The 27,407-nt window shown below is 43.4% G+C and overlaps 1 protein-coding gene across 8 annotated transcripts in view; it reads right to left on the bottom strand.

The window, feature by feature from the left end:
- SHOC1 (shortage in chiasmata 1) overlaps positions 1-27,407 on the bottom strand; it is a 310,818-nt gene that overhangs the window by 10,873 nt on the left and 272,538 nt on the right. For all 8 annotated transcript variants that reach the window (XM_083179518.1, XM_083179550.1, XM_083179508.1 and 5 more), the window contains 5 exons: positions 25,375-25,486; positions 21,260-21,381; positions 20,382-20,475; positions 17,358-17,489; positions 7,613-7,762 (listed from right to left, as the gene is read on the bottom strand). In XM_083179518.1, the coding sequence (XP_083035644.1) occupies positions 7,613-7,762; positions 17,358-17,489; positions 20,382-20,475; positions 21,260-21,381; positions 25,375-25,486 (610 nt within the window). The remainder of the gene's footprint in view (positions 1-7,612; positions 7,763-17,357; positions 17,490-20,381; positions 20,476-21,259; positions 21,382-25,374; positions 25,487-27,407) is intronic.

Here is a 27,407-nt window from a genome sequence, read left to right as displayed (position 1 = left end):
GTGTAGGTCAAGAAATTCTACTTCTGTTTTGCTATACTTATAGGTGAATTTGAGATTGTTATCATTTGTATTCATATTGATGAGGAAGTTGTGCAATGTGGGTTCTGTGCCTCGCCATATGAAGAAGACGTCATCTATATATCGCGACCAGAGCACGAGATTCGCCCCAAGGTGGTCGCCCTGCCACACATGGTGGTCCTCCCACCAGCTCATAAATAAATTAGCATAACTTGGGGCGAATCTCGTGCCCATCGCTGTCCCTGTGTGCTGTATGTAGAATTGATCTTCGAACCAGAGGTAATTGTGTTTTAGAATGAATAGTATACTGTCTGTGATGAATTTGCGTTGTTCTGTCGTCATTTTGGGGTCATTTTTGAGGTGATAATCTATGCTGTCTGTTCCTTGCTGGTGATCTATTATGGTGTATAATGAGGTCACGTCTGCTGTGACTAACCACATGTCATCTTCCCATTTGATGTCTTTTAGTTTATTGAGGATTTGTGTACTGTCTTTTAAGTGTGATTGTTGTGCTTGTACATAGGGTTGTAGAAAAGTGTCTAGGTATTCTGAGAGATTAGTGGTTAGTGAGTTAATGCCCGAGATAATTGGTCTGCCAGGTGGGTGAATGGGGTCCTTGTGGATTTTTGGCAAGTAGTAGAAGACTGGGATAACCGGGTGTTGTTTTTGTATGAACTTGTATTCTTGTTGATTCAATATTCCTGTGTGTAGTCCTATTTGTATGTGTTTTTCTAAATCTCTTTGGAATTGTTCTGTTGGGTCTTTTGTAAGCTTGCTATATGTTTGTTCGTCATTGAGAAGTCTGTGTGCCTCTGTGAGATAGTCTGCTTTGTTTAGGACAACGATGCCTCCGCCCTTGTCAGCAGGTTTGATTATGATTGAGTGTAAATCTTGTAGTTCTTTTAGGGCGGTGCATTCTTTATTGGTCAGGTTGTTTTTAGTGTTTTTGAGGTGTAGTTGTTCTAAATCTTTCTCGACCATTTTGGTGAAAGCGTTAATTTGGGGGCCATTCATGTAACTAGGATAAAAGTTGGATGGTGGTTTCAAGCTAGTGTGTTTGTATTTGTCTGTGTCATTTCTGAGTTGTGTCGGTAATGCAGTAGAGAAGTATTTTTTGAGAGTTAGTTTGCGGGTGAAATTGTGGAGATCTAGGTAAGTTTGAAATTTGTCCAACTTGTTCGTGGGTGCAAATTTAAGTCCTTTGTCCAGTATGCGTAAGTGATTGGTTGTTAGGGCGTGGCTACTGAGGTTAAAGATACCCTTGCCTAGTTGTGTTTCTGGATCCTGGTTCTGTTTCTTTTTGTTTTTTTCTCCTCCCCTACACCCCCTCCTTGTTTTTTTGATGTTGTTGTGCGTTTGCTGGTCTTCCGTTGTGTTTGTGTTGTTCTGGTGGGCGGATTCCCTAAAAAAACGGGATGATATTTTGCACATTTTTGTGGTGTAGTGTCGTTGTCAGATGTATTTGCTGTGGTGTTATCAGTCACTTTCTTATCAGGTGGTGTAGTGGGGGTGTCAATGTTATCAGACTCTGAGTTATTATGGACCGAAAAACTTGTTAAGGACACTTGTCCTTTGTTTGTCGTTGTATCAGGGTTTTGTTCTCCAGTTATGTCTGGTTGTTTTGTCTGAAGTAGTGGTAGTGTGGTCAGGTCTGTCAAAATTCCTGGTTCTAGTGTGTGGGTTGAGATGTTTGAAATGCCACTTGTGTTCCACCCCAGGCCTAGTGAGAGTCTAGCTAGTCTGGGATAGTTGGCAGATTCTTCTGCCTCGTGAGTGGAAAAGGATGTCTCTGACCCTGTTGAGATGTTGTCGTCGTCGGTCTCTGCGGTGTGTGTTTGTCTTGGTGGTTTGGGGCTATTATCTATATGTTTATGGATTTTGGACATGTATTGTTGGTATGTCAAATTGTGTTGTTTGTGAATTGGTGCCAGTGGTTCTGTCTGAGTGGGTAATGGTAGTAAGTGTTTGTGTTTCAGAGTGTTGTGTGATCTCTTCTTACTATTTCTGTCAATGGGTCTTTTTAGACAAAATTTGTCCCTGAGTATCTTGTTCCGCTTTTTCTCAATTAGTGTAGCTTCAGTTTTTATCAGTTTTGAGCTTGTCAGTTCTGATAAATTAATGAAATGTTCTTCCTTTTTGTATGGTTCTAAGGTAGTGTCTAGAGCCTTGATCTCCTGGTCTAGAGTTTTTAACTTACTCTGGTTGTCATCTATGAGTAATTGCATTAAGTTAAATGAACATTCTTTAAGGATCTTATTCCATTGGTTCATAAATGTTTGGTTTTCTTGGTTGTGTGTGGGCGTTTTGCTAATGGTCAGCCCTTTTGGTATTAATTTATTTTGTATGTACCAGTTTAATGTGTACGTGTCCCACCATAATTTCGTTTCTTTGCTAATTAGTTTTTCTAAGTTCAGAAATGTGTCACAGAAGGTAGTCGCTTCTGTGTTTGGGTGTTGTTCTGTTAGGGAGGAGAAGAATGCTTCTGCTCTCCCTTCCCTATTTGTTCTGATGTCGGTGAGGCCCATGTGCGACTTTTGCTGCAGCTCACTTGATCTTTTTACAAATTTGCAGATGGGGTTTTGTGAGACTGCGCACTAAGTGCGTTGGTGCGGGGTTAGCTGCTAGAAAAGACTTTATATGTGAATCAATAAAAAGGTTTTATTAAACCAACACATATCCTCAGTTTTTTGAATCCATTAGGGGTGAAGCGCAGAAAATTTCTTGTTATATTGCCAAAATTCACAGGCCGATCACCTGTTCTTTTCTAGCAGCTAACCCCGCACCAACGCACTTAGTGCGCAGTCTCACAAAACCCCATCTGCAAAGGTTTCTGGTGCCCCGCCCGCCACCCATATACTTACTTACTCAGCAGAGTCCGGCTGTCAGCGATGTGGGTGGGAGCTGGGTGCCTGTCAGCGCTGCGGTGGTCCCGGCTCCCGTCCTGGCTTCATTCGGATATGAAGAATGGACCATCACAAAATGTCCGCCCCCATACAGCAGACAGTTTCAGAGAACTATCTGCTATATGGGGGCGGACATTTTATGACGGTCCGTCTCCATAGGCTCAGAATGAAGTCAGGACGGGAGCCGGGACCACCGCAGCGCTGACAGGTAAAGCTGGGGGGCATTACAATATCACCGCAGCCCCCCGGCGCCCGCCTTTACACTGCACCTCCCCGCGACTGCGGGGGCTGCGGTGCTTCTGTTACGCCACTGGTGCTGATAATGGTGAAGTGTCAAGCAGATGGGGCCAAAGGGGAAAAGAAGGTCCAGTTTTAGGCAAATTTACCAGTACACAGGGTGGTGGTGCGGGGGGCTGGCATCCCGTCCCCTCCGCAGTGCACCTCTAATCTGTGTGTTACAGTATGTCCTGTCCTCCTGGTGTCCCACGCCGCGATCTCCTCAGCCACGGCTGTAACTGGCACAGTGACTGCACAGCTAGCCCGGCTCCACAGAGCTGACAGGTGGCGAGACTTCCGAGTTGCGTTCTCGCGAGGTCCCGGTCCCCAGAGGCTCACCCGCCGGTACTGTGCACTTTAAACTTCCTAATCGTCCTCCCCACATACTGTAGCCCACATGGGCAGCTAGCTAGCTAGATAACCCCCATGTGGTTGCATGTCATGTGCTCAGAAATTTTGAATTCTTCCATAGTTACTTTGGACCTGAAAGTGTCCACTTTTTGTCTTTGTGGTAGAAGCCTCTATTCATTGTGGTCCTGTCTCTTGTGTTTATGTGATAAATCAGAGGCAGGGAATTGAAGCGGTGGGTTATTACTTGAGATAGGATACATCTTTACCCAGCGAACAGTCACAATTTATCTTAGACTGTAGTAAATACATCCTTGAGCATAATTACCTATGGTTTGGTGATCAGTACTACCTACAGACAACTGGGACTGCTATGGACACCAGATTCACCCCCAGATATGCCAATCTCTTTATGAGCCATTGGGAGGACCATAACATCTGGTCAAACACAGAGCTGGGGGATTATCTGGTGCTATGGCACAGCTATATAGACAATATCATTTTCACATGGAAAGGGACCGAAAGCAGTCTAAAAACATTCCTAGAGCACATCAATCTTAATCAGAGTAATCTCATTTTCACCACAGAGTACAGTAACATAGAAACATAGAATTTGACGGCAGATAAGAACCACTTGGCCCATCTAGTCTGCCCCTTTTTTAAACATGTTACCTCAAACCATATTTGATCCTTATTTTTTTGTAAGGATATCAATATGCCTATCCCAAGCATGTTTAAATTGTACTACTGTATTTGCCTCTACCACCTCTGATGGGGGGCTATTCCACTTATCTACTACTCTTTCTGTGAAGTAATTCTTCCTCAAATTTCCCCTGAATCTTCCTCCCTCTAGTTTCAGTGTATGTCCTCGTGTTCTGCTGCTCCTCTTCCTGTGAAGAATGTCTCCCACCTGTACCTTGTTAAAACCCTTGATATATTTGAAAGTTTCTATCATGTCCCCCCTTTCCCTTCTCTGCTCTAAAGTATACATATTAAGATCCTTTAGTCTTTCCTGGTACGTTTTGTGATGTAGGCCATGCACCATTTTAGTTGCCCTTCTTTGTACAGTCTCTAATGTATTTATATCCTTCTGGAGATATGGCCTCCCGAACTGAACACAATACTCTAGATGAGGTCGTACCAATGACCTATACAGTGGCATTATTACTTCTTTCTTTCTACTGATGATACCTCTCCCTATGCAACCAAGCATCTGACTTGCCTTCTTCATTGCTTTGTTACATTGCCTACCTGCCTTTAAGTCCCCTGAAATAGTGACACCTAGATCCCTCTCTTCCTCAGTAGTTTCCATTATAGTGCCATTTATACTATATTTAGTCTTTGGATTTTTGCAACCCAAGTGCATGATTTTGCATTTTTTGGCATTAAACTGTAGTTGCCATGCTCTTGACCATGGGTCCTCAAACTGTGGCCCTCCAGATGTTGTGAAACTACAAATCCCAGCATGCCTTGTCACAGTTTTAACACTCCCTTATAGCAAAACTGTGGCAAGGCATGCTGGGATTTGTAGTTTCACAACATCTGGAGGGCCGCAGTTTGAGGACCCATGCTCTTGACCATTCCTCTAATCTACCTAGATCATCAATCATTTGTTTTACCCCTCCTGGTGTGTCTACCCTGTTGCATACCTTTGTGTCATCTGCAAAAAGGCACATTTTACCCTCAATTCCATTTGCAATATCACCAATAAAGATATTAAAAAGCACTGGTCCAAGTACAGATCCCTGGGGTACTCCACTTGTAACCTTTCCCTCCTTTGACTGTACTCCGTTTACTACAACTCTCTGTTTTCTGTCCTGCAACCATGCTCTTATCCATTCAACTATCTTAGAATCCAATCCCAAGCTTTCAAGTTTATTTAACAGTCTGCGATGTAGGACAGTGTCAAAAGCCTTACTAAAGTCTAGATAAGCTACATCTACAGCCCCACCTTGATCTATTACTTTAGTCACCCAGTCAAAAAAGTCAATAAGATTTGTTTGACATGATCTTCCCCCAGTAAACCCATGCTGTTTTGGATCCTGTAAATTGCTGGTTTTGAGATATTCTACAACTCTTTCTTTTAAGAGTGTTTCCATCAATTTCCCTACTACTGATGTAAGGCTCACTGGTCGATAGTTGCTTACCTCTTCTTTGCTTCCACTTTTGTGCAGTGGGACTACATTCGCTGTTTTCCAGTCCTCTGGGATTACTCCAGTAGCTAGTGACTGGTTGAATAATTCTGTTATTGGTTTTACCAGCTCCCCTTTGAGCTCTTTTAGTATCCTTGGATGTATCCCATCTGGCCCCATTGATTTATCCACTTTCAGTTTTGAGAGTTCTGTGAGGACTTTCTCCTCTGTAAATGTACTTGTTTCTCCCTCAGTTTTCTGACTATACTTGCAACTTAATTGTGGCCCCTTCCCCTCTCTTTCAGTAGTGAATACTGAGCAGAAATAATTATTAATATTATCTGCTATTACATTGTCCCCCTCAAGAAAAATTCCACTCTCTGTCTTTAGTCTTATTATTCCACTTTTTGTTTTTCTCCTTTCACTTATATACCTAAAAATAGTTTTCCCCCCTTTACCCACTGATTGGGCCATTTTCTCTTCAGTTAACTTCTTAGACCTGACAATCTTTACCAACGAAAGCTGAACACTTAAGAAACATAGCTAGAGGAATCTTGAATAATGGGCATGAACAAGATGACGAGATTAGAATACAATTCCATCACTAGGTTCTGACCTCTACAGACCCTGATTCCAAGTATTATTATTATTATTATAGATAAATATGTACTACATTCAAGGACGTCTTGATATTTGCCAGGGCCCCTGGGCAAAATAATTCAGTGGGCCCCCTCTCTTTCTCTCCCTCACCTCGCCTACATGCAGGCAGCGGGGGCTGGGAGCTTGTAGCGCTATTTCCTGGGAGGTGAGTGGGAAGTGCTGCTGAATTTGAAAAGACTGTCTGGACGCTGATGAATTCTCAAATTCAGCAGCGATGCCCGCCGCCCAGTAAATAGCAGCGCTACAAGCTCCCAGCCACCACTGCCCAGATCCCTGCTGGGCGAACCCCGCTGCAGGGTCTGGGCAGACAGTCACTAGATCGACCAATAATGGTCAACAGTGACTAGTTCAATGCCTAAAAATGGCCAACATTTCATAGGTCCACATTGACAGAAAGTCGATAAAAGATTCAGGTCGACACTCAAAAGGTTGACACTCTTTTTTCCTGCTTCTTTTATGTCGACATGGACAACGTATGAGTGTACCGCTGCGCTCGCTGTGCTATTATATTTACACACACTTTGGGCTGCCATCAGAAAGTGCGGGCCCAGGACTGACCTTTCTCAAACAGTCGGCATGCATAATGAGACCTTTGTCTGCACCACTTACTGCACTACTGAATCTCTACATTGCTTTAAGGGAAATGTGAACTTTGCTAAGTATAAAGTGTCATAAGCAGACTCCAATCCTGGACCTCCTTTCTGTCTGGGCTCAGGACTGTATTCCCTGCAGTCCCCCACTGATGGCTGCCCTGCACACACTTGTAATGGATCTTTAAATTGATTAACGTCCACTCTGTGTATCACTGTACTGAGAGGCATGTATAGGATCAGTAGCTGGGGGGTATTTTCATTCTTGAAGTGGCAAAATGGATTTTGGGATACATTTATGTGAGTTGAAGTATGTTTTGCTGGCCTATTGCAGTGTGCTGGGGGATTTACTATGTTATTTCTTGAGTAGATTAAAATAAATCTGATTACAGTTTTATATGGCCAGTGCAGATCAATGCAGTGAGTTGAGATAGTGGAGATGGGTCTCATTAACAAAGTTCAAAATTATCAAATTGCAAAATGAAATCTTCTAGGTTTTTGAACTAGTGGGTGGGTCAGATGAACAGAAAAGCAACATTGTGGCATTTGCAGAGGAGCAGAAGTTTTTATGAATGCAGGCCTGTTGCCAAAGACCTACAGTATGTAGGCTTTGTGTGATTTATACTGGGCCTGGCATAACACATACACATTATCACATCAAACTCTCAGTTTATTCTTTCCATACCTTTAGAAATTTTGCTGGTACTTCTGGCAAGAGCTCTTTCAGTTGGTCGTCGGTTGCTGACAGCAGCCACTGTAATGAGACTCCCCTGCACAGCATTAGCTGAGCCACCATGGGATTAATACATGGAAATGAAAGCAAGACGTTTTCTGCCTGGAAAAGTAATGAAGTTGATAAATATTCTATATTATGTAATCTATGCAATCATTAAGACAGTGGTTCCCAAACTGTGTGCCGTGGCTCCCTGGGGTGCCTCGGGACACTTGCAGGGGTGCCACGGGTTGGTGGACCAGGACCAATTCAAATTAATTATGGTCAATTATTTATGGACAAAACCAGTGCTGGTGGCTGCCAATCATAAAATATGTGTATAATCAGAACCAAATCCTGCCCTTTACCACATAACTGAACCTAAGAAACACATATAAACACAAGCTACTTCATTTTATATATTTTTTGAGGGGCCTAGGGGTGCCGCGGAAAAATTTGGATACTGTAGGGTGCCGCGATCCGAAAAAGATTGGGAACCTCTGCATTAAGACAAAGTAAAACCATTATAAGTTGTGAGCCCCAATCTCTGAAAAAAACACAAGTTATATAAATAATTACTAGTGCAGGTGAATAACTGAGACTATCTGGCTGAGAAGCCTCAACATAGATACAGGGTCTGTGCAGGTCCTGCAATGAGTGGGTCCGGTACTTATATGTTAGTTGGGTGCCCATTATAGTTAGTACGCTCATACCCCCACTATCCATGTAGGCATGGAGTCGATTTTATACAGTGTGGCGAGCGCAGCGAGGGGACGCATAAAACTAAGCAAATAGCTTAGTGGGCGCCCAACTAACATATAAGTACCGTGGGTCCTTAGACCTCAGTTGGCCCTAATAACTTCTCATACAATGAGGTTTGTAAATATATTGTCTGTATTGCACAAACCTTAATCTTTATGAAAAGTTTCTCCTCAAAAGAGCTTCTGGAAACTACCCTCTTGTATCCCCCTGGTCCACACACTTTGAGGAGTATTATTTTAAGGGAGTACTAGAGTATTGTTCATACATGCCCATCAAGACCCATGAGATCCTAGTAGAGAGTTTCTATGCTGAGAAGCCCAAAAGACATTTGATATACGTGCATACATCATAGGCTTGTGTTTTGAGATGTTTGTCTTCATATACTACACTACTTTGTCCTTTTTATTTTTTGACCATTGGATAATTATTTCCTGGTGGACATAAAATATCAATAGGCCTGAAAAATGTAAGAGCCCAATTTAAAATGAAAAGTAGTCCTTTTAGCACTCGCTAAAGGGGTTATGCCCTCCTTTTAGTATTTAACAAACAGTGCTAAACTAAGTTAACCCATGTTTACCTCTGAACGGCTTACCCAGCAAAGCCTTCCATGCATTGCGAGCGCTATTTGGGCAAAACAATCAAGAATATGCGTGGAAGGGCTCAGCAGCCCATTGCTGGCAGTTGTAGGTGTTATGATAATCTGGGGTGAACTCAGAGTTAACCCTCGCTCTGAATGGCAGGTCTGCAAGGTGTTGATTACAGCCTGATGGTCGAGGTGGTGAAGCCACAGCAGCACCTGAGCCTGACCCTGACTCTTACTATACCCTAACTCGGCTGGTACCTACGGAGGTCTTAGACTTCGCCACAAATATCTGCCTTTCCAGGGTAGACTAGATCCACCCTCTACTTGGATGCCACCTGGTCTTTAGCAGTGACACAAAGTCCCAACCAAATCCGGGTACTAGAAAGAGGTTTATCTGACTAGACAACACAAAGATAAACTGGGCTCTGCACATGAACATTGTCTAGAGCAGGGGTCCTCAAACTATTTTGCTCTGGGACTCCATCAGACAATAAAAATAATTACGGGACCCCAGCAAGTTACTGCAGAAGGTCATCACATGACATGTGTAGTCAGCAGACAGCACATACATGGCAGGATTGTGGAGGAACCAAATGATGGGAGGAGTCTAAAATAACAGAAAATTCAACAGATTTTTCAGACTCCTTGAATCACTGACTGAGATTAGAAAAGTCATCTGTCTGATGGTCAGCAATGTGTAGTCACGACCCTATGCTGAGAAGGTCGGGACCCACTTTGGGGTCAGGACCCACAGTTTGAGAACCGCTGGTCTAGAGCATGCAACCTTGCCAACAAGGATTGAACACAGGATTTGCTGCCTTAATGCATAATAATGCTATAATGCAAATCCGTCGCAATAAACAAAGGTCTGCAACCTAACTGCCTATGCGACAAGGTCACAAGGCTAGACCAATGTCTCTGGCATCTGCTGTGAGACAAACAAGAAACACAAACAAGACAAGTTAGCATGTGGTTAGGCCTGCGCCATAACCGCCTCCGTGTCTCTGTTGCGAGACAAGACCTATGGCTCCAGCTGGCACTGTGAGAATGTCAATGGCAGATAGTAATGAAAGGTGAAACTTCCTCCACAATGTGTGGAGAAGCCGCTGGTACTCACAGAAGCTGGACACAGACGAGATCTCACAGACTGGATGCAATGGTTCTCTGACACAGGAAGGATCTCACAGGATATATGGCAGGTATGCTTAATGAATACTCAGACGCAGGCTGGAACAATCTTATGCTGTGTACACACGGGGGCGATTTTGTGTAATATTGCGGGAAATATGGTCGCTGAGCGACCATATTGCCCGTGATGGGAGTGTGCACAGGCGATATATATTGCCAGGTGCGCGCTCCCGTTTTCTCCCCCGTAGTGATCGCTGGTCGCAGGAACATGCTCCTGCGACCAGCTGATTTCCACTGCCGGGCTCCCCCGGCAGTTTCTTTTTCACCAGCGACCATCTCTGGTCGCTGCTGCAAATGGGACACTGAGCGATCTATCGCTCATCGCGAGCGATATATCGCTCAGCAATATATATCCCCCCGTATGTACGGGGCTTAGGACACAGTTGTTGCACTGAGGTACTAGATCCACAGGCTGGAATACACTGGACTCTGGGATAATCTCAGACAGAAGTTTGCTAGGATCACTGAGAATCTCTGGGAACATAGAAATCACCAGGAACAATAAATATAATAGGAGTATCACAGGAGTATAACCGGCAGAGTTCAGTGCCTCAGAGCATGACTAACTACCAAGTAGAAGCACCGCACCCAACACAGACTAAGGCATGCATAGAAACATGGCAAAGTGGGTCAACAAAAACCTGGAGTGCCGATCTGGTAAGTACAAAACATGAATAACAGTGACGGCCACAGCTCATTATCACATTGTATTATAATAATAATAATTATGATAAAAATACAAAAACAGCAACAGCAATCCTAGATCTGCAGTCAAAATATTCTCAAGTGGTACCAAACCACAAAATATAATGTACAAACCAAATTAGAAATGCATTCAAGCAATTACTATTTCTTCCATTATCACAAAGCAAACAGTGGTCAGAAAGGGGTTTCCTTCAAACTCATTAATAGTCTAAGAACATAAATAACATTCTATCTTTCCTAAACGTGGACTGGCAATTCTTTAGTTCCACCCTCTACTTTTCCTCTGCCATTTGTTAGTTGAATAAGCTCATTCTCCAGCAGCTATCCCCAATTTTGTACAGTATGTGCAGACAATCTCTACAAACTCTTCAAGTATTTATATATAAAAGTATTGTTCACATAAAGCCTGTGTAGTGCTGTCCCAACCAGTGGTGTAGCTATAGCTCCGCGGTGGCGGGGAGGCGCAGAGAACATGTGGGCGCCGGGGTTCTGCGGGTTTATAGTTACCACTTACCCGCTGCTGTCTGGTGGCCTGCCGTCACGGTCCTCTCCCGGCACCGGCTCCTGCTGCTATAATGAAAACTGACACTTAATAAATAGCTGCTCCCATACTGCAGACGGGGAGGTGAAAATTAGGTAGTTACGCCACTGGTCCCAACGCTAGATAGGCTTTATGTGAACAATACTTTTATTTATAAATAGGTGTTAGCTGTGCAGGAGAAAGCTGTCTCACCCCGCTGCCAGTGTGGGGTGAGCTGGCTATGCAGGAGGGAGCCCAGTGCTAGATCCTGGATTGGTAAGTATGTTGGTGTAAAAGTGAGGTGTGTGGTTGTGTGTGAAAAAAGTTATACTTTTCTGTGTATGTGTGTTTTATTTTAACATTCTTTTTACAGGTGGACTACAAGTCCCAGCAGGGCCATTAATGCCCCACATGCTGGGACTTGTGGTTCTCAAAGTCCCAGCATTTGGGGGAGGTCTGCTGGCACTTGTAGTTCTCCTGCATAAAGCAATGTTAGGAATGTGAGATTTAACCCTATCAGGCCGACGTCCACTGGCCACGGACACCGGTCACAGCCCCGGGCTTCAGCCCTGGACGGGTGAAGCCTGGGGGGGGACCCCTTTATTGGGGGGGTCCCCACTCCTCCAGGTACCCCGTCCAAGGCTGACCAGCCACGGTGCTCAAGTTTCGGCCGGGGGACCTTATATAAAAAGTGTCCCGCGGCTGTGGCATGACACCGTGGGCTGCTGGAGCCCGGTGCTGGTTTCAAAATACGGGGGACCCTATTCTTTTTGTCCCCTGAATTTTTGGAACAAGGTCCGGCTCAATGAGCCCAGGGATGGTTATGCTCAGGAGGGGGGACCTCACGCCATTTAAAAAAAAAAAAAAAGTTCACACATTTTTTTTACACAGGACCATGCACAGATCTCAATGATCTGTGCAAAGTTCAGGCCAATTCGCATATCAGAACCTGGTCTACATGTTTGGTGATTTTTAGACACATTTTCTCATCTCATTAAATATGCGAATTGTATACTTTTCAATGGGAAAACATCTGGATGTGAGTTCCGTTGCGACTAAAAATCGCACTTTGTGCAATTTCGCGAAAAAATCTGCGGTTTTTGCCATTTTTCGCATCTCATTAAATATGCAATTTCGGCCATTTTTGGCAAAAAAAATTTAGCAAAAATCACAGTTTTACATCTCATTAACCCCTTGAGTGGTAGGTTTTGCTGGGGCAGGACAAACCTACCAGGGCAGGTTTGTCGTGTCCCAGCAAAACCGACCACAGATCATCGGAAGCCGCCACCCCTCCTCACCTTCGCTCCTGCGTTAGTACACCGGAGCTTCCCTACCGCCGTTGCCCCAGCCGCCTGTCAGTGATCACACAGGCGGCAGGCTCAGGGATGTTTTGCGGCGGCTGGGGAGGACTCGGGTGCCTGAACTCTCCCGAGTCCCCCCGAACATCCCCCAGCCTGCCGCCTGTCAATTACTAGTACCAATGATGACCAGGGCAGGGGAGCTCCAGTGTACAATCGCCGGAGCTGAGAGGTGAGGGGGATTAAGGGAAGGGGAGAGGACAGCAGAGCGGCCACTGGGGGGGGGGGGGGGGGGTGCCCGGACAGGTGACCTCCATTTTAGTGGTATGCCCGGAAATTTTCCGGGACAGCCCGCTGCGGCACCGCAGCTGAGCCCAGAACATTTCCGGGCATACCACTCAAGTGGTTAAATGTCATCCTGTATTTATTATCTCTCTTGCTTCTGCATTTGCCAGATATTTATAAATCAATTATTTTACTAGTACAGTATGTTATCTACAGCCCTAAGCCAGACACAGGAAATCAATTCCTAATTATAAGCCAAAATAACATTACATTGCTGTTGCTAAGCAACTTACTGTATATGCAAGCATATATATAATGGCATCATAAAATATTTCCAAATATATCTAATGCTGGCAGCCTAAGCTTCATTTCAGAATATGTGCTGTTATATAAATCTAATTCCTCCCAGGTGTTCGCTGGGGTTGAAATACTGTATACTTTGGTTTATATATGTTCATTTCTATACTTCCCTGTTGACGTGAACCTTTATACATCATTATATGGGAATATAATTACACATCAATGAGACATATTTTATAATGCTCTCTTTTTTTTATTCTGGGTTTGCCACTGAGCTGGCGAAAGCTATAACTCAGACCCTTTTGCCACACATAGATAGGTGGATAGAAAAGCTACTAGATGCATTACTCCATATTGCCGACCATAGAATTGAATCGATATCCATTGGTCCTGGTGAATCGGAGGATTACACCATACCCCACCAGCAGCTTAGCATGCAGCAGAAGTGAACTGGCTCTCAGCTAGGCCAAAATCCTTTACCCATATCCGTAGTAGCTGATATTTGCCATAGTCAGGATCTCAAGACTTATTTTAATACTAAGATCTCTAACTCCTTGATCGAACAACCTTCTCACTGCCCTCAGTCAATCTTAGGGGATACCCTATATATTGAAAAAGTTGGACCATTCGGTCAACTTGATAGGAGTACTCTGTGCTGCCCTAAAGTCCCCAATGCTGTAGACACCTGGCATCCTTTAGCAATGAAGATCTTGGATACCTGGGCAACTGGCCATGCCTACATGGTGGGAGACCTTTTATTGTTTTGTATTTGAGAAATTCTCGAACTCTGGGATGGCTTCCTCCGCCCCCAGGCCTCCTCCATTATATATTGCCCTTATACCAGGGCCTCTTTGGCCCAGTGACTTGAACATTTATGCTATGTTCAATCATAGGACTGCTTATCGGGTTACGATCCCTTTCAAATGCAGTAGCACATTTTCTTGGTATATTGTCTAATATATTTAAACACACTCGTAAGCTTCAAGGTTCTGCTCTTATTTCAGTAAGCTATTTTATTTCTTTATTGCCCAGGCTATAGATTCCTTGGGACATTGTTATGTAACACATTCTTAGATTCTCATTAAGTTGATTTTGTCTTGATTGCTACTTTAGTGATATGCTATTGATGTAACCTTCTATGTACCTTGCGCATATATGGCCTTCCCAACCCCACCTGGGATAACATCCTTTAGTTTGTTTAGATTTCTTTCTAGAATAAATATAGAATTCAACATGAGCCGTAGGAAAAATGGTTCCTGTTACTTTATTAAGGTTTGGAAAATCTAGAAAATGTGGTGTGGAAGCTGTGCATCATTTCACATCCAAATGCTGAAACATTGTATCTTTTATTTATCTGTAATTTATACTTTGTCTCACTAGGAAGGTATCAACCCACTTTTATTGAAAGTAATGCAATTATTGTGACTCATTATATTTTAGATAATGCCATTGTATTGTTTCAACTCTTATACTTGTTTATGCCTTCTCTATGTATACAGTACATGTTAAATTTACTGAAGTGTATGATGTGTTCTGATGCAAAAAGCTTCACTAAAAATGTTAAAAATAAAATCTTATTCCTCCTTGGAAACAATATGAAAAAGCAAATAAACTGGGAGAGGAAAAAATGTGGTACTTATGTATTATCTAGGCTCCCATGTTAAATGCACCCCATTTTTTCATACCCCTACTATCCAACTACGCATGGAGTTGATTTTATATAGTGCAGCGAGCCACCGTGCCCAAAGCGTGGCGAGCAGACGCGGTCTCATAAGAAAAACGGGAGCCCAGATATTACATAAGTACCAAAAATGTATTATGACATTCGACATTCGTGAAAAAGAGAATAATGTTAAAAATTAAACGATGGAATCTTATTTTCAAATTAATCAAATTCTAATACAATTCTGGTAAGTATAGTTTTTTTAATAGAATATTTTCACATCCTATAATTATAACATTACAAAATGCCTCCCAACTGTTCCGATTTCAGCAGGACAATCCAGCTATTTAGACACTGGTCCTGATTCAGAGATGACCAAGATGCTTTCAAGCACTGGATAGTGGAGTATGAACAGGTCGGGAGGACGCGTACCGCACCCCCTCGCCACGCTTCGGGCTGGTGTGGATAATGGGGGTGTTTCAGGAACACATTCACACCTGTCTGACTGACTAGAAGAAAAAGAAGAAGAAGAGTGTCCTTTTTTGTTGGTGCACCTCTAATTAATAAACCTAAAAATTAACCTTTATTATTGTCTTTATTAAAAGGCTGCGAAAAATGAGTTAAAAAACATACATTGACATATACAGTTGGGGTACACACATAAAACAAGGTGGCAGGCAGGGATTGCTCTTTATTACGTTTTTATTCAAAATATGTTGTGGAGTGTTTCAAACAGTGTGTAGATAGGCCGATCCAAGCAGTGAATTGCAATTATAAATAAAGATGCCAATCTCTTCCTTCTGCCTGGATCCTAGTCTCCACTTATCTAGTCTAAGTAATCATATCTCAGTAGTCACACTTAACCACTATACAAATTGTCGGTGTGGTAAGAGAAAGGGTGTACCTATGTGTTACACCCTATATAATGGGGGTGCACACTGGTAAGTAAACCCTATTCTCCCAGTGGGGGGATCGCTCTCTTAACCTCAATAATGTCCTGGCATAGTCTCTATTGATCTCTCAAACTGCCACCATGTATGGTAATCAGCAGAGTGACGAGCTAAATATAGTGCCTCGGTATCCGATGTATTTATGAGACCTACTTAGTTACTCATATATGCTGCCACCATAGATGGTAATCTGCAGGTAAGTAGATTAAACCAAGCACAAGGGTCTCCAAATAGTTACTAGGGGTGTCACTCTGCACAATGTCAGGGTGACCTCAACCTTAGGGGGTTGAGGTCACCCTGACATTGTGCAGAGTGACACCCTTTCTCTTATTACACCGACAATTTGTATAGTGGTTAAGTGTGACTACTGAGATATGATTACTCAGACTAGATAAGTGGAGACTAGGATCCAGGCAGAAGGAAGAGATTGGCATCTTTATTTATAATTCCAATTCACTGCTTGGATCGGCCTATCTACACACTGTTTGAAACACTCCACAACATATTTTGAATAAAAACGTAATAAAGAGCAATCCCTGCCCGCCACCTTGTTTTATGTGTGTACCCCAACTGTATATGTCAATGTATGTTTTTTAACTCATTTTTCGCAGCCTTTTAATAAAGACAATAATAAAGGTTAATTTTTAGGTTTATTAATTAGAGGTGCACCAACAAAAAAGGACACTCTTCTTCTTTTTCTTCTATATCTGCCGTGTCCATAGGTAGCACACCCCTGATACCCAGAAATATAAAGACTTATTAAACTGAGGACATATTGAGGGGTCCGGGCAATGTCCTTGTCTTGTGCGAATGACAAACTCCCCCCCCCCCCCATGTCTGACTGACTACGCTATCTGCATAACTCTGACCGACTACGCTAACTGTGTAAGTTCCACACACAAGGTAATAACCGGTGACATGCTACAAGGCCACTCCCCACCAGAGGCCATACCGCGTTCAGATGAGATCACACCTCATTTTCAGTTGCACAAGTTTCCCAAGTTGTATTAAAAAATTGTTAAGACCTATGCTTAAAATGGGTTGGTATCAATATCCTGGCGCACAGGATCCAGTCAAAAGTCAACAGTCAAAAAGTTGACACTAATTATACAAAAACAAGGGTGGAGCGCTAAAAAACTGGATCAATAGGTTAATTGTCAAAAAAACAATATTTATTAATAAATTATATAGTTAAGGTATAAAAAGTTATAGATATAACAATCAATACTGGAATAGCAAAACGAACAGTTAAAAGAATGTGGGTATAATACTTTGTAGTCTATAATATCTCATACATTTGACCGTCTGTAAATACCCAGTTTGTTGTATCACTATTGTAACGCGCAACGGAATATGCTGCGCTATATAAGAAACTGTTAATAAATAAATAAATAAATTAACTTCTAAATACCAGGTGGAAGATATCTTCCCTACCATAAATTATTAGCATTAAATCACACCAACCTTTGATATGAGGACAGAGAGCCATGACCTGTCCAACCACTTGTAGGGGTCACTAGTGCACGACATAAGCAAGTGGTCCGCAATCTGATGAATCAGCGACCCAGTCTCTTCCACTCCTGGAGAAATTAAAACCTGAACACAAACATAGCATTTTTAAAATCATATTCTGCTACCCTAAAAATGTGAAGACTCTTAGCCCAAAAGTGCTAGACTCAGGAAGGATTGATTCCCTATGCTGTGAGATTAAGGGCCTAATTCAGGTTGGTTTGCAAAAGCATAGGGCAGTACAGATGATGTAATGGTTAGCATTACTGCCTCACAGTACTGAGGTCATAGGTTCGATTCCCACCATGGCCCTTACTGTAGAGAGTTTATATATTCTCCCCGTACTTGCGTGGGTTTTCTACAGGTACTGCGGTTTCCTCCCACATTCCAAAAATATACTAGTAGGTTATTTGGCGCATAACAAAATTAACTCTAGAATGAATTTGTGTGCGTGTACATGTGGTAGGGAATATAGACTGTATGGTCCACTGGGGCAGGGACTGATGTGAATGTTCAAATATTCTCTGTAAAGCGCTGCAGACTATGTGTGCGCTATATACGAAACTGTTAATAAATAAATAATAAAATAAAAGCAAACTCCTTCTCTAATGGGCAAAACCATGTGCACTGCAGGTGGGGCTGATTTAACATGTGCAGAGAGAGTTGCATTTGGGTGGCGTGTGTTCAAATTGAAATCTAAATTGCAGTGTAAAAAAAATAAAGCAGCCAGTATTTACTCAGCACAGAAACAAAATAAATCACCCAAATGTAACTTTCTCTGTGTTTTGATTTTTGGGTGTTACCCCACAGCTGTGACTGCTGTTTAGAACGACCAAAGCAAACCCTACACTGCCTCTGTTGATCTGTCCCAAGGGATGGCCAGTATCTGCAGATGCTAAGGCTTCACCTTTAATCACCACATTTGAAGGAGCAAATTAAGTCTGCCCCAACTCCGGTGCAACCAGGTCTGATGGTTGAACAAGGAACTGGAGAGCCTTCAGAGACAGTCAAAAAGGTGAAACTGACTAACATGGGCCTGTCTGGGAAAAACACTAACGGCTCCTGAGCCTATCCTAGGGAAATGAGTAAACAAAACATGTAAGCGACCTCATCGCAACCCAAGGACAACCTACAGATGGAGCCGGGCTCCCTCTTGCTGGCGAATCGCCAGAACGTCACCGCTGGCGATCCGCCAGCAGCCCGGCGTCCATCTGTTTCCGGGCGGCGGGGCGACGGGAACCCTGTCCGTCCCCGGAAATGGACAGGGTTAGGGAGGGTGCGGGGAGGCGGTGGGGACCCTAGGTGACCGCCGACATGCCGGCGGGGACCCGGGGGAACCGTGCGAAAGGGGACGCGTGCACATCTCGTGCGCACGCATCCCTTTTCGCAGGTACAGATGGCGGGAGGTGGGGGGTGCCATCACCATCCCCTGCAAGGAAGAGACCCGCTCCATCTGTAGCTGTAAACATAACAAAGACGCCATGCAAAATCACAATATAATAGAACACAACAAGACACAGCTATTGGCACAAAGAGACAAGTACTCGCAATACCAGGAAACCACCCTGTGAAACCACTGCACTGTGAAACCAATAGGTAGTCCAGAGGGAATGTACCAATATGGACCAGAGAGATATAAAAATACTGTCCACAAAGTAACTGGCAAAAACAAGTAGGAAAGGAATAAACCAGGGCTCCAGTTGGAGCACTTAAGGTGCCCACACACACACCGATCCCGGCGGTGCGATGCTGTACGATGGGGTGCGCGCTCCCGCGGCACCTCATCGCACAGTACAAAAAGTATGTGCTGCACATACTTTTTGTACTAGCTTTTTCTAGCATCGCATCGCATTGCATGCACATCGTATGCACAAGGCATACGATGCGATGCTATGTGTGCTAGTTAAGCCCACAACGCACGCCGGGCTCGGTGCGTGTGTGGGCACCTTTACAGTGTCCCAGGACTGGGACTGGTAGCAGGCAGGAATGTCCAGGAGAAAATGAGACCAGAAGCTGCTGCAGGAAACTGGAACAAACTGGAGGGCAAATGAATACTACCAATGTGGAACTAGACAGCTGGAAGCAGTGAGCAAGAAGCTGGTACTAGAAGCTGGGAACAAGACACAGGAGCTGGATTTGAAGCTATAACTGATGTCAGGGTCTGCATCTGCAGTGAATATAACAGGAGCAAGCACCAATCAACACTGAGAGAGAGGCACAGGCCTCCTGAAGCACAAATTACTGCAGCTGAGATCTAAAGTTAAAGAGCTGATTAAGTGACAGCTTTGTGCAGAACAATCACATAGAATAGAGCTGCAATAGCACAGACCTGTAAATTCAGGAGACCACCAGCAAGTCCCATACCAGAAACAGAATCTACTGTAGGAAAGCTCACAGAAACTGACATAAAAAGTAACGAGTCACAGCAGTAGCTCATGACAGTCCCCCCCCCCAATATCCAGATTATCCCAAATAAGGATACATATGAACCCGAAATATTGGTTAAAAGGAAACCGTAGCAAAAAACAGGCAAAACAGACAAAAGCTATGACTACAGCTAGTATAGGTGCCCCCTCCCCTTGATGGTGGCCACAGGACACAAGCCCCAAAAAATTGTGACAAGCTGGGTGAAGGAAAAAGATCATTTTTTCCTTGGTGACATCTAGGACTGCTAGGACGGATCAGAATCTCCTGCTTGGAGAAAAAAGGACCTGGAATGAATGATGATTCATTATCTTTAGCATCATCACTGGAACTAGAATCCAATAAAAAAAAATTGGTATCACTCCCCTAGGAGCTGAAATATCAGGAGACTGCCCATATGAGGTAGACAGGAAAGTGCAAGGATTGTGCTAGTGCTAGGATTTGTAGTTTCACAACATCTGGAGGGCCGCAGTTTGAGGACCCATGTTCTAGATGCTCACATAGTAACTGTTTATACCTTGGTTTCAACAATGTAAGCCAATACGAGAGATATACCTTTATTTCCAATTCATCAGATTTCGAAGTCAGCTGAACTATAGCTGCATAAATTAAAGTAATATTATGCAGTATATCACCTGAAAGATTGTACCTAAAATAATAAAAATGTAAAGCATTAGACATGATGCAACAGAGTGACATTAAGATTGACACTGACATACAGTATGCTGGATATTTAAGAAAATCACATAGATGGGTGACAGAATTTTCCAAAATAGTTTCTATCCAAAATATGAAAAATATTATATGCCACCTTATAAAAATCATAAGAGAAAAAGTTTTTGAGATGAAGTATAGACAATGCTATTTGGGTGTGACTAATTCATTTGGACGTTTCCAAATTGTATTATGCGCATGTGCATCTCCCCTTTGAGAGCGGCTTTGGCGTCTTGCATTGTCACCAAGCCTTCTTCTCACAGAGAAGTTCCACGCAATCACCCCTTGAGCCACCCAAGACATTCCTGGGCTGCAGGATTGTCTGCGATATATTGTATGCGAAAAAACATATACAATATATATCGCATGGGTTCCCAGCCAAGCCTGCTTGGCTCATATGAGATACCACAGATCACTTCTGCATCCGGAGCGACTCACAGGCTCCAGTGCGATGCTCACTGCACCGTGCATTGCATCAGACCTACTGTCAATCACATGCAATTTGGATGCAATTGATCACCTCAATTGTATGAAAATAGCCCAAAGCTCATGTGAAATGCCTAGTGTATGGGCACCTTTTGACAGCTGAGTATACAAAATGATTTTAACAATATAATAACAATATAACAAAACATTTTTTATACATTGCTGATTCTAATATGTTATGAACAGTGATGGTAATTGCTTTTAGCCTCTTTCTTCTCAGAGGAAGTACTTACTCAGGATGACTTCTCTGCTTGGCATATAAGAGGACCCAGCAGTAGCTGTATTCCAGAGATAAGGCTACAAGTTTGAGGATGAGGTTCTCTGCTGACTTATCATGCATTAATTCATCCAGTCTCTAGAACAAGAACAGGGTAAAATTAGGATTACAGACAAGATTGCTGAGACAAAACTACAGACCCAGGAGATAGAACGGGACTAGCCAAATATTGGGAGGCACAACTTTAGAAAAAGGCAATGAAAAAAAGCTGCGAAAGACAGACATTTTTATTCCCTATTTTACTTGGACCTCACTAAGGTCATCGGACAAAATTGGGCCCATGTAGTTAGAAACGGCTACCCAACCCTGAAGGTGGTTGGGATAGAGGTGGTGGGAATCAGGTTTTGGCACCATCAATGGCAAATATGCTTCCTTGGTGCTCTGTGTGCAAAATATAGTTAACCAAATATATTTATATAAAACAATGATTAGTTGTCTTACTGCAAGGAAAGACACACTTTGAATCTCTTTTAGATTCACAATCCACGTAATACGTCTCCGATGCCCATGGAAATAAGAATGGACCAACCTGATAAGAGGTACTTAGGGCTGTTTGTCTTTTTGGCGCATTTTCAACTGTTCCCACTGGGAGCTGAATTGTCTACAAACGGATGTGTGGCCTAATTACAAGGGGTGTCATCTAGCATGGAAAAAGGCGTGGTCTAGTAGGAAAAAAATGACCTTACACCCCACTTTTGCAACCTGCATGACCAGAGTGAGGGTGACAGCAGAGTGAGAGTGACAGGCAGTGGGTGACAGCAGCAGCAATGTGAAAAGTAGCCTGAGCCAGGGTAGCTCTGCCCCCTCCCTGAGTCCCATTTAACCCCATCCCCTCCCTGAGTTCTGTGTAGCTCTGCCCCCTCCAAGTTCTACTTTGTATTTACCGTATGCGTGCTGCACTGCCTGGGCTTCTTTGGACAGAATTATCTCTGTGCTCCCCACAGACTCCACCGGCACAGGCTCCCCCAAGCCACCACGGGGGTCTTCGGGTGAATTGTTACAGCTCTGATCCCACTCCAGTGACATTCTCTGTAAGACTTGTGTCAGATGCAGTGCAACAGCGGGACAAGCCATGTGGCAACCCCATGCAGTTGCACAGCTTGTCCCCCTGAAAAAAACGCCCTGGAGGTACTAGACCATCTCCTTTTATTTTGTTGCTGAAGTAAAGGATGTTTTCAATCCTGGAGGCAAAGTATTGAGCTTTCAAGACCTAAGTGCAATATGTTTTATTTCGAATTGAGATTTTTTTTATGTACCTCCATTAGGCATTATGCACAACCTATGGAAACCCAAGCCGCAATCAGAAAAAAAACAGATACACTGTACTCCATTTTTGTCTTTAGTGCTACGAGCCCATACAAACTCCATTGTATCTATTCTGAACTGCTTTCAGAAAGCCCTGAGAGGGTGTAGTCCTCAACAGGGCCAGATTATAGTGGGGGCACAAGGGGTCATTACCCCTGGGCCCCCCTCTAGCTAGGGGCCCCCTGTGGTTGGCATGTATTTTGAAAAATATATATATATTTTTTTTTTTAGCTAAAGATTTTGTGCATGGGAGTGGGGTAGTGCTGCAGCTTCACCTATCTGCCAATGTGACAATGATTAATGGTGCTGGCACACTGACTGCACAAGTGTGCAGTGCATTACTGGGAGTTGACTAAGTCCCATGACACTTTGCACCAGTGGGCAGAGGCTGAGACGTTTGTGCTGAGCTCTGATTGGTGGAGCTCATTACATGCTTCTCAGGCACATGGAGAAAAGCAGCAGCAGCCTAGTCTTGGGAGGGTTTTTAATCAGAGGCAGCACTAGGACTGTGAGGTCTCCTACAGAGTAAGGTGCAGAGGGACAAACACAGGCTTTTCATGTGGTATGTATGTATATATATATATATATATATCCCCTGCAGATACCCATTGACCATGTTTATACTGCCTTTACTTTGTGTTTTGACAGTGTAATATTCTCCCATGCAGTTTGCGGCCAGTAATGATAAGTGCAAGGGGGCCCCCCTGTCTAAAGTGCCCCGGGCCCCCCAAAGGCTTAATCTGGCACTGGTCCTCAATGGTTAATAAGTGGGAGAAAGATATACCATCAATTACCTCTGCAAAGGTATGACTTAAACCCATGGAAAACACTTTTCAGGTGCGATGCAGGAGGTGCATATTAAAACATTACAACAAGCATACATTTTCCGAGGTCAAAGGAAATATTTTTTTTCCTGGAGAATTGGGCATATGCTTAAAATGTAAGGGGTCTAAGTCTTCCTTTTTTTAACCACATGTTGTATTGTGGAAAAATTAGGTTCTGGGGTGTTCCATCTTCGCCTAACTAAAGATCCCCTTGCTATGCTGTGTACTAATTTCTCTAATTGGAACTTACAGGGTCATAAAACAGAATTAATTCCATTTCTGACAATAGCAGTGACAGTTGCAAAGAAAGTGATATTGAGGTGTTGGATAATACCCTCTCTCCTCCATTCTTATTTTTGGTTATATTGGCTATGTTACAATTTTTTAATTTGAAAAGACATGCCACCATGTGTGGTGTAACACTGGGATGCAATGGAGTCATCTGCCGCCAGGCTCCTGTGTCCAAGGGGGCACCCCTCCTCCCCTGCCAGTTTGAATTAGTTAGTTGAAAGCCATCAATATCGCTGTGGCTGACTCCCCGTCTAGCTTAGACATCACTCTCTTTAGTCTAAACAAAATTTTGCCTGCTATATATACATACATTTATATAAGGTTGTGTGTGGGGAGGGGCACACCAAAATGTATCTTGCCTCCGGGCAACTGGGACGAACTTACGCCACTTCATGCCAATGTTCCGCAGATAGAAACCGGAGTAAAGAAGTTTTATAAAAAGTGTGTAGTTTTTATTGATTCATTAGACCTGGGTACCCAATCAGAAATATGCTAAATATTTGAAGGTACTTCCTGGTTTCTATTTAGATCCCTTAGATAAGATGTGTCCCACACTAGGACTCGGACAGGGGTAAGGAATAGGGTGTGTGTGTGTGTGTGTGTGTGTGTGTGTGGGGGGGGGGGTGTTAGGTTCCTTATTTACAGTAGTTTTTTTAATTTTCTTTGTAATGTATATTATTGAGAATGTCTGCTACTGTTATTCATTTATTTGTTTTTCTAATGTATGTAAACAACTTTTGCATCCCATTTCTGTATATAGCTCTGACTTCTTAACACTAACATTTATTAACACTTTAGTTTTATCACTAGTGTGCGGCTCTGGGCTTTATGACTTATGCTGATTTTTGGGTAGCACACCCCACACCTAGATCTAGCATTAGTGACCTCCAAAGCATTAAGAGGAGGTGTTGTTGGGTTGCTTTCAACAGGCAGCTCTGTTTAGATATATTTAAGTAAGAGCCATTATCATATGGCTCTATACTAGTTAATCATAGACCCATATTGGGGTAATATGGGTTTGTGGTGTGGTGACACTGATTTGTTGTGGCTAGATGGCTCTCTGGTTGCACACTATTACATTCTATTTAACACTTTTCTCACTAATCTCTTCATTAACACTATTTCTTTTATTCAGGGGTAGATGTATGAAGCAGTGATAACGGAGGAGAAGTGATACAGTGAGTGCCTGGTACTTTATCACCGGTCATTCAGCTCCTTACTGTTAAAGTGCAGGTTACCAGGCACTTTATCACTTATCCTCCCTTACCACTGCTTCATACCACTGCTTCATACATCGGGAGTGGTTCTAAATCCTGGCGGTCGGAATCCCGGCATTCAAAATCCCGACACCGGAATCCCAACCGCCGAAATCCCGACAAGGGGGGGGACGTGGAACCCCCCTTGAGGGCTCGCTGCGCTAGCAACGCAGCGGGCCCGGTGCCTCGCTACGCTCGGCACACTCATTTATTCTACCTTTATGGGTGTCGTTGACACCCACAGAGGGAGAAAGTGTCGGGATTTCGGCGGTCGGGATTCCGTCGTCTGGATTTTGCATCCCCATACATCTACCTCTCGGTGTGCTGAAGGAAACAATGCAGTGCTGAACAAGCTGAAAAGTTTTCATATTATATGAATGAAATTCTACTAATACCTGCAGGATAATGACTGTGCACACATCTATAGTTATCATAGCACAGGATGTAGAGTTTCCAAAAAGCTGCAGGGAAGCACTGCTGCTCCTCTCAATAAAAGTCATGTTATACCTGTGATAGAGAAAATCAATGTGAACACATGAAATAACAACATAATGGATAATGCACGTTATTTATGTGCAGTAGCACAATAAGGGATCAATAATGATTTTTTATATCTAATTTAATATCTAAATTATAATTTTCTAAGGCATAATCTCCAACTTAAAAGAAAAAAATGTGGTACTCAATTACACACTTTTACACCCAAAAATATATAATATGATAATTTATTAAAAACACAAAGGGTGACATTTATTAGGATGCGATTTTTAGTAACATTTCAAAATCGCATCTTATCGCACTTTTTCCATTTGTATTTTTTCTTTCAAAACCGATTATTTAATGGGTTGCGCTAATGCGCCCAAAAGGTGCGGTGAGGTGCGAAGAGATGCGATGTGGTGCAAAGTGATGCGATTTTATGACACAGTTATGTGTGATTTCCGGTGCTGGTCATGTGCAATTTTCTGACCAACTGGAATGCGAATTACAACACTGTCTCCGCATGACAAATAACCCCCTAACCTATTGACCCACCTAAGTCCCCTACAATATGCATCACACCCCCTATATAAAGGGGCACAGGCACCATTTTGACCTTTGAAAGGCAGTAAGGTGCATGCAGAGGAGAGCAGCAATGTCGAGGAGGAGTGTCAGTGAGTGCAGGAGGCAGAGGCAGCAGTGGGCCAGTTACAGGCAGCAGCCACGCCAATGGGAGAGGCAGTAGAGGCACACTAAGAGCCAGCAGTGTGAGAGGGAGAGGCAGCAGTGTGCCAGGCAGCATGGCCACATCAAGGCCTGGGGCAGGACGGACCCCGGAGGAGCAGGCACAGCAGGAGGAGGTGAAGGACCCTCTTGCCTCCCCATCTCATCCACTCACACAGGACCACCAGTTCAGCACACAGTCGAGGAGGATACTAAAATGAATATTGGGCGCAAGCCCTAGCAGTTGTATATAAAAAAGGTCATGAGTCAATTAAGACTATATATTCAGACCAATTAATAGGTATGACTCTTGGCCATTTTTCTTATACAAAACTTGCTGGGATGAAAGGGTTAAGTAAACCTTAATTGCTAAGAGAGCAGCTCCCAGAGAAGTTTACTGGCACACTCGAGAGAACAATCTCTTGCAATAAAAGGGAGCGCTGATGTTGATAGATTAAACACAATTGTTTTTATTAATATTACACCATCAAGTAAAAGAGGGGGCTAAAATTGAGCCAATAAAAAACATAAGTATTCACACACACAAGCACCTTGATCCAATCAATAAATTGGGCAGATTTCTAGTAACATGTTCGTGATACTTGGGTTCCCAATATAGGTCTCCTTTTAAAGGTTGCGTTTAGATTTATATAGTTAAGGATAGCTCAGAGCTCAGGGACACCACTTGTGATAACGTCCAGATATCCGGATGAATACGCAAATTTGCAATGGCTTATCCCCAATATATTAGACTCCTTGTAATCTGCACATTTATTTATATCACCACAGTTAATGTTTATTTGATATCTCACCCTTCTCCTGGATTTGGAATCTTTAGTTGCAAGGACAGACTGGCCGCGCTGGTATGAAGTAATCACCGCTGCACTTTGTGGGATGTTTGTAGTCCCGACTGGAGTATATCTTATTGCCGCACTTGTGGCGTACGGACACTCCGTCTGTATCTCTGCAGCTGTTAGTCTGGATAGACTTAATTCGGCCAGGCCAAGATATGCTGTCCACCTACCGGGTGCATGTGTGTCCAGGCTGTGGAAGCCAGGCGGGAAACACAGGCAACAATCGTCAGGCAACCGCGTCCTTTAGGGCTTGTGGTTACAGGTTATCTGGTGAGTGGAGCCAATATGGGGCACTCTGCTCTGTCTCCTCTCCTTTGGTGGATCAAGTGTGCTTGAGACCTTAACGCGTTTCTCCGCTATAGTCTCAAGGCGGT

The sequence above is a fragment of the Crinia signifera genome, chromosome 1, assembly GCF_055691185.1.
Source record: "Crinia signifera chromosome 1, ASM5569118v1, whole genome shotgun sequence".
Lineage (NCBI taxonomy): Eukaryota > Metazoa > Chordata > Amphibia > Anura > Myobatrachidae > Crinia > Crinia signifera.
Note: the sequence above shows the minus strand (reverse complement) of the source record. Positions and strands in the feature narration are given on the sequence as shown.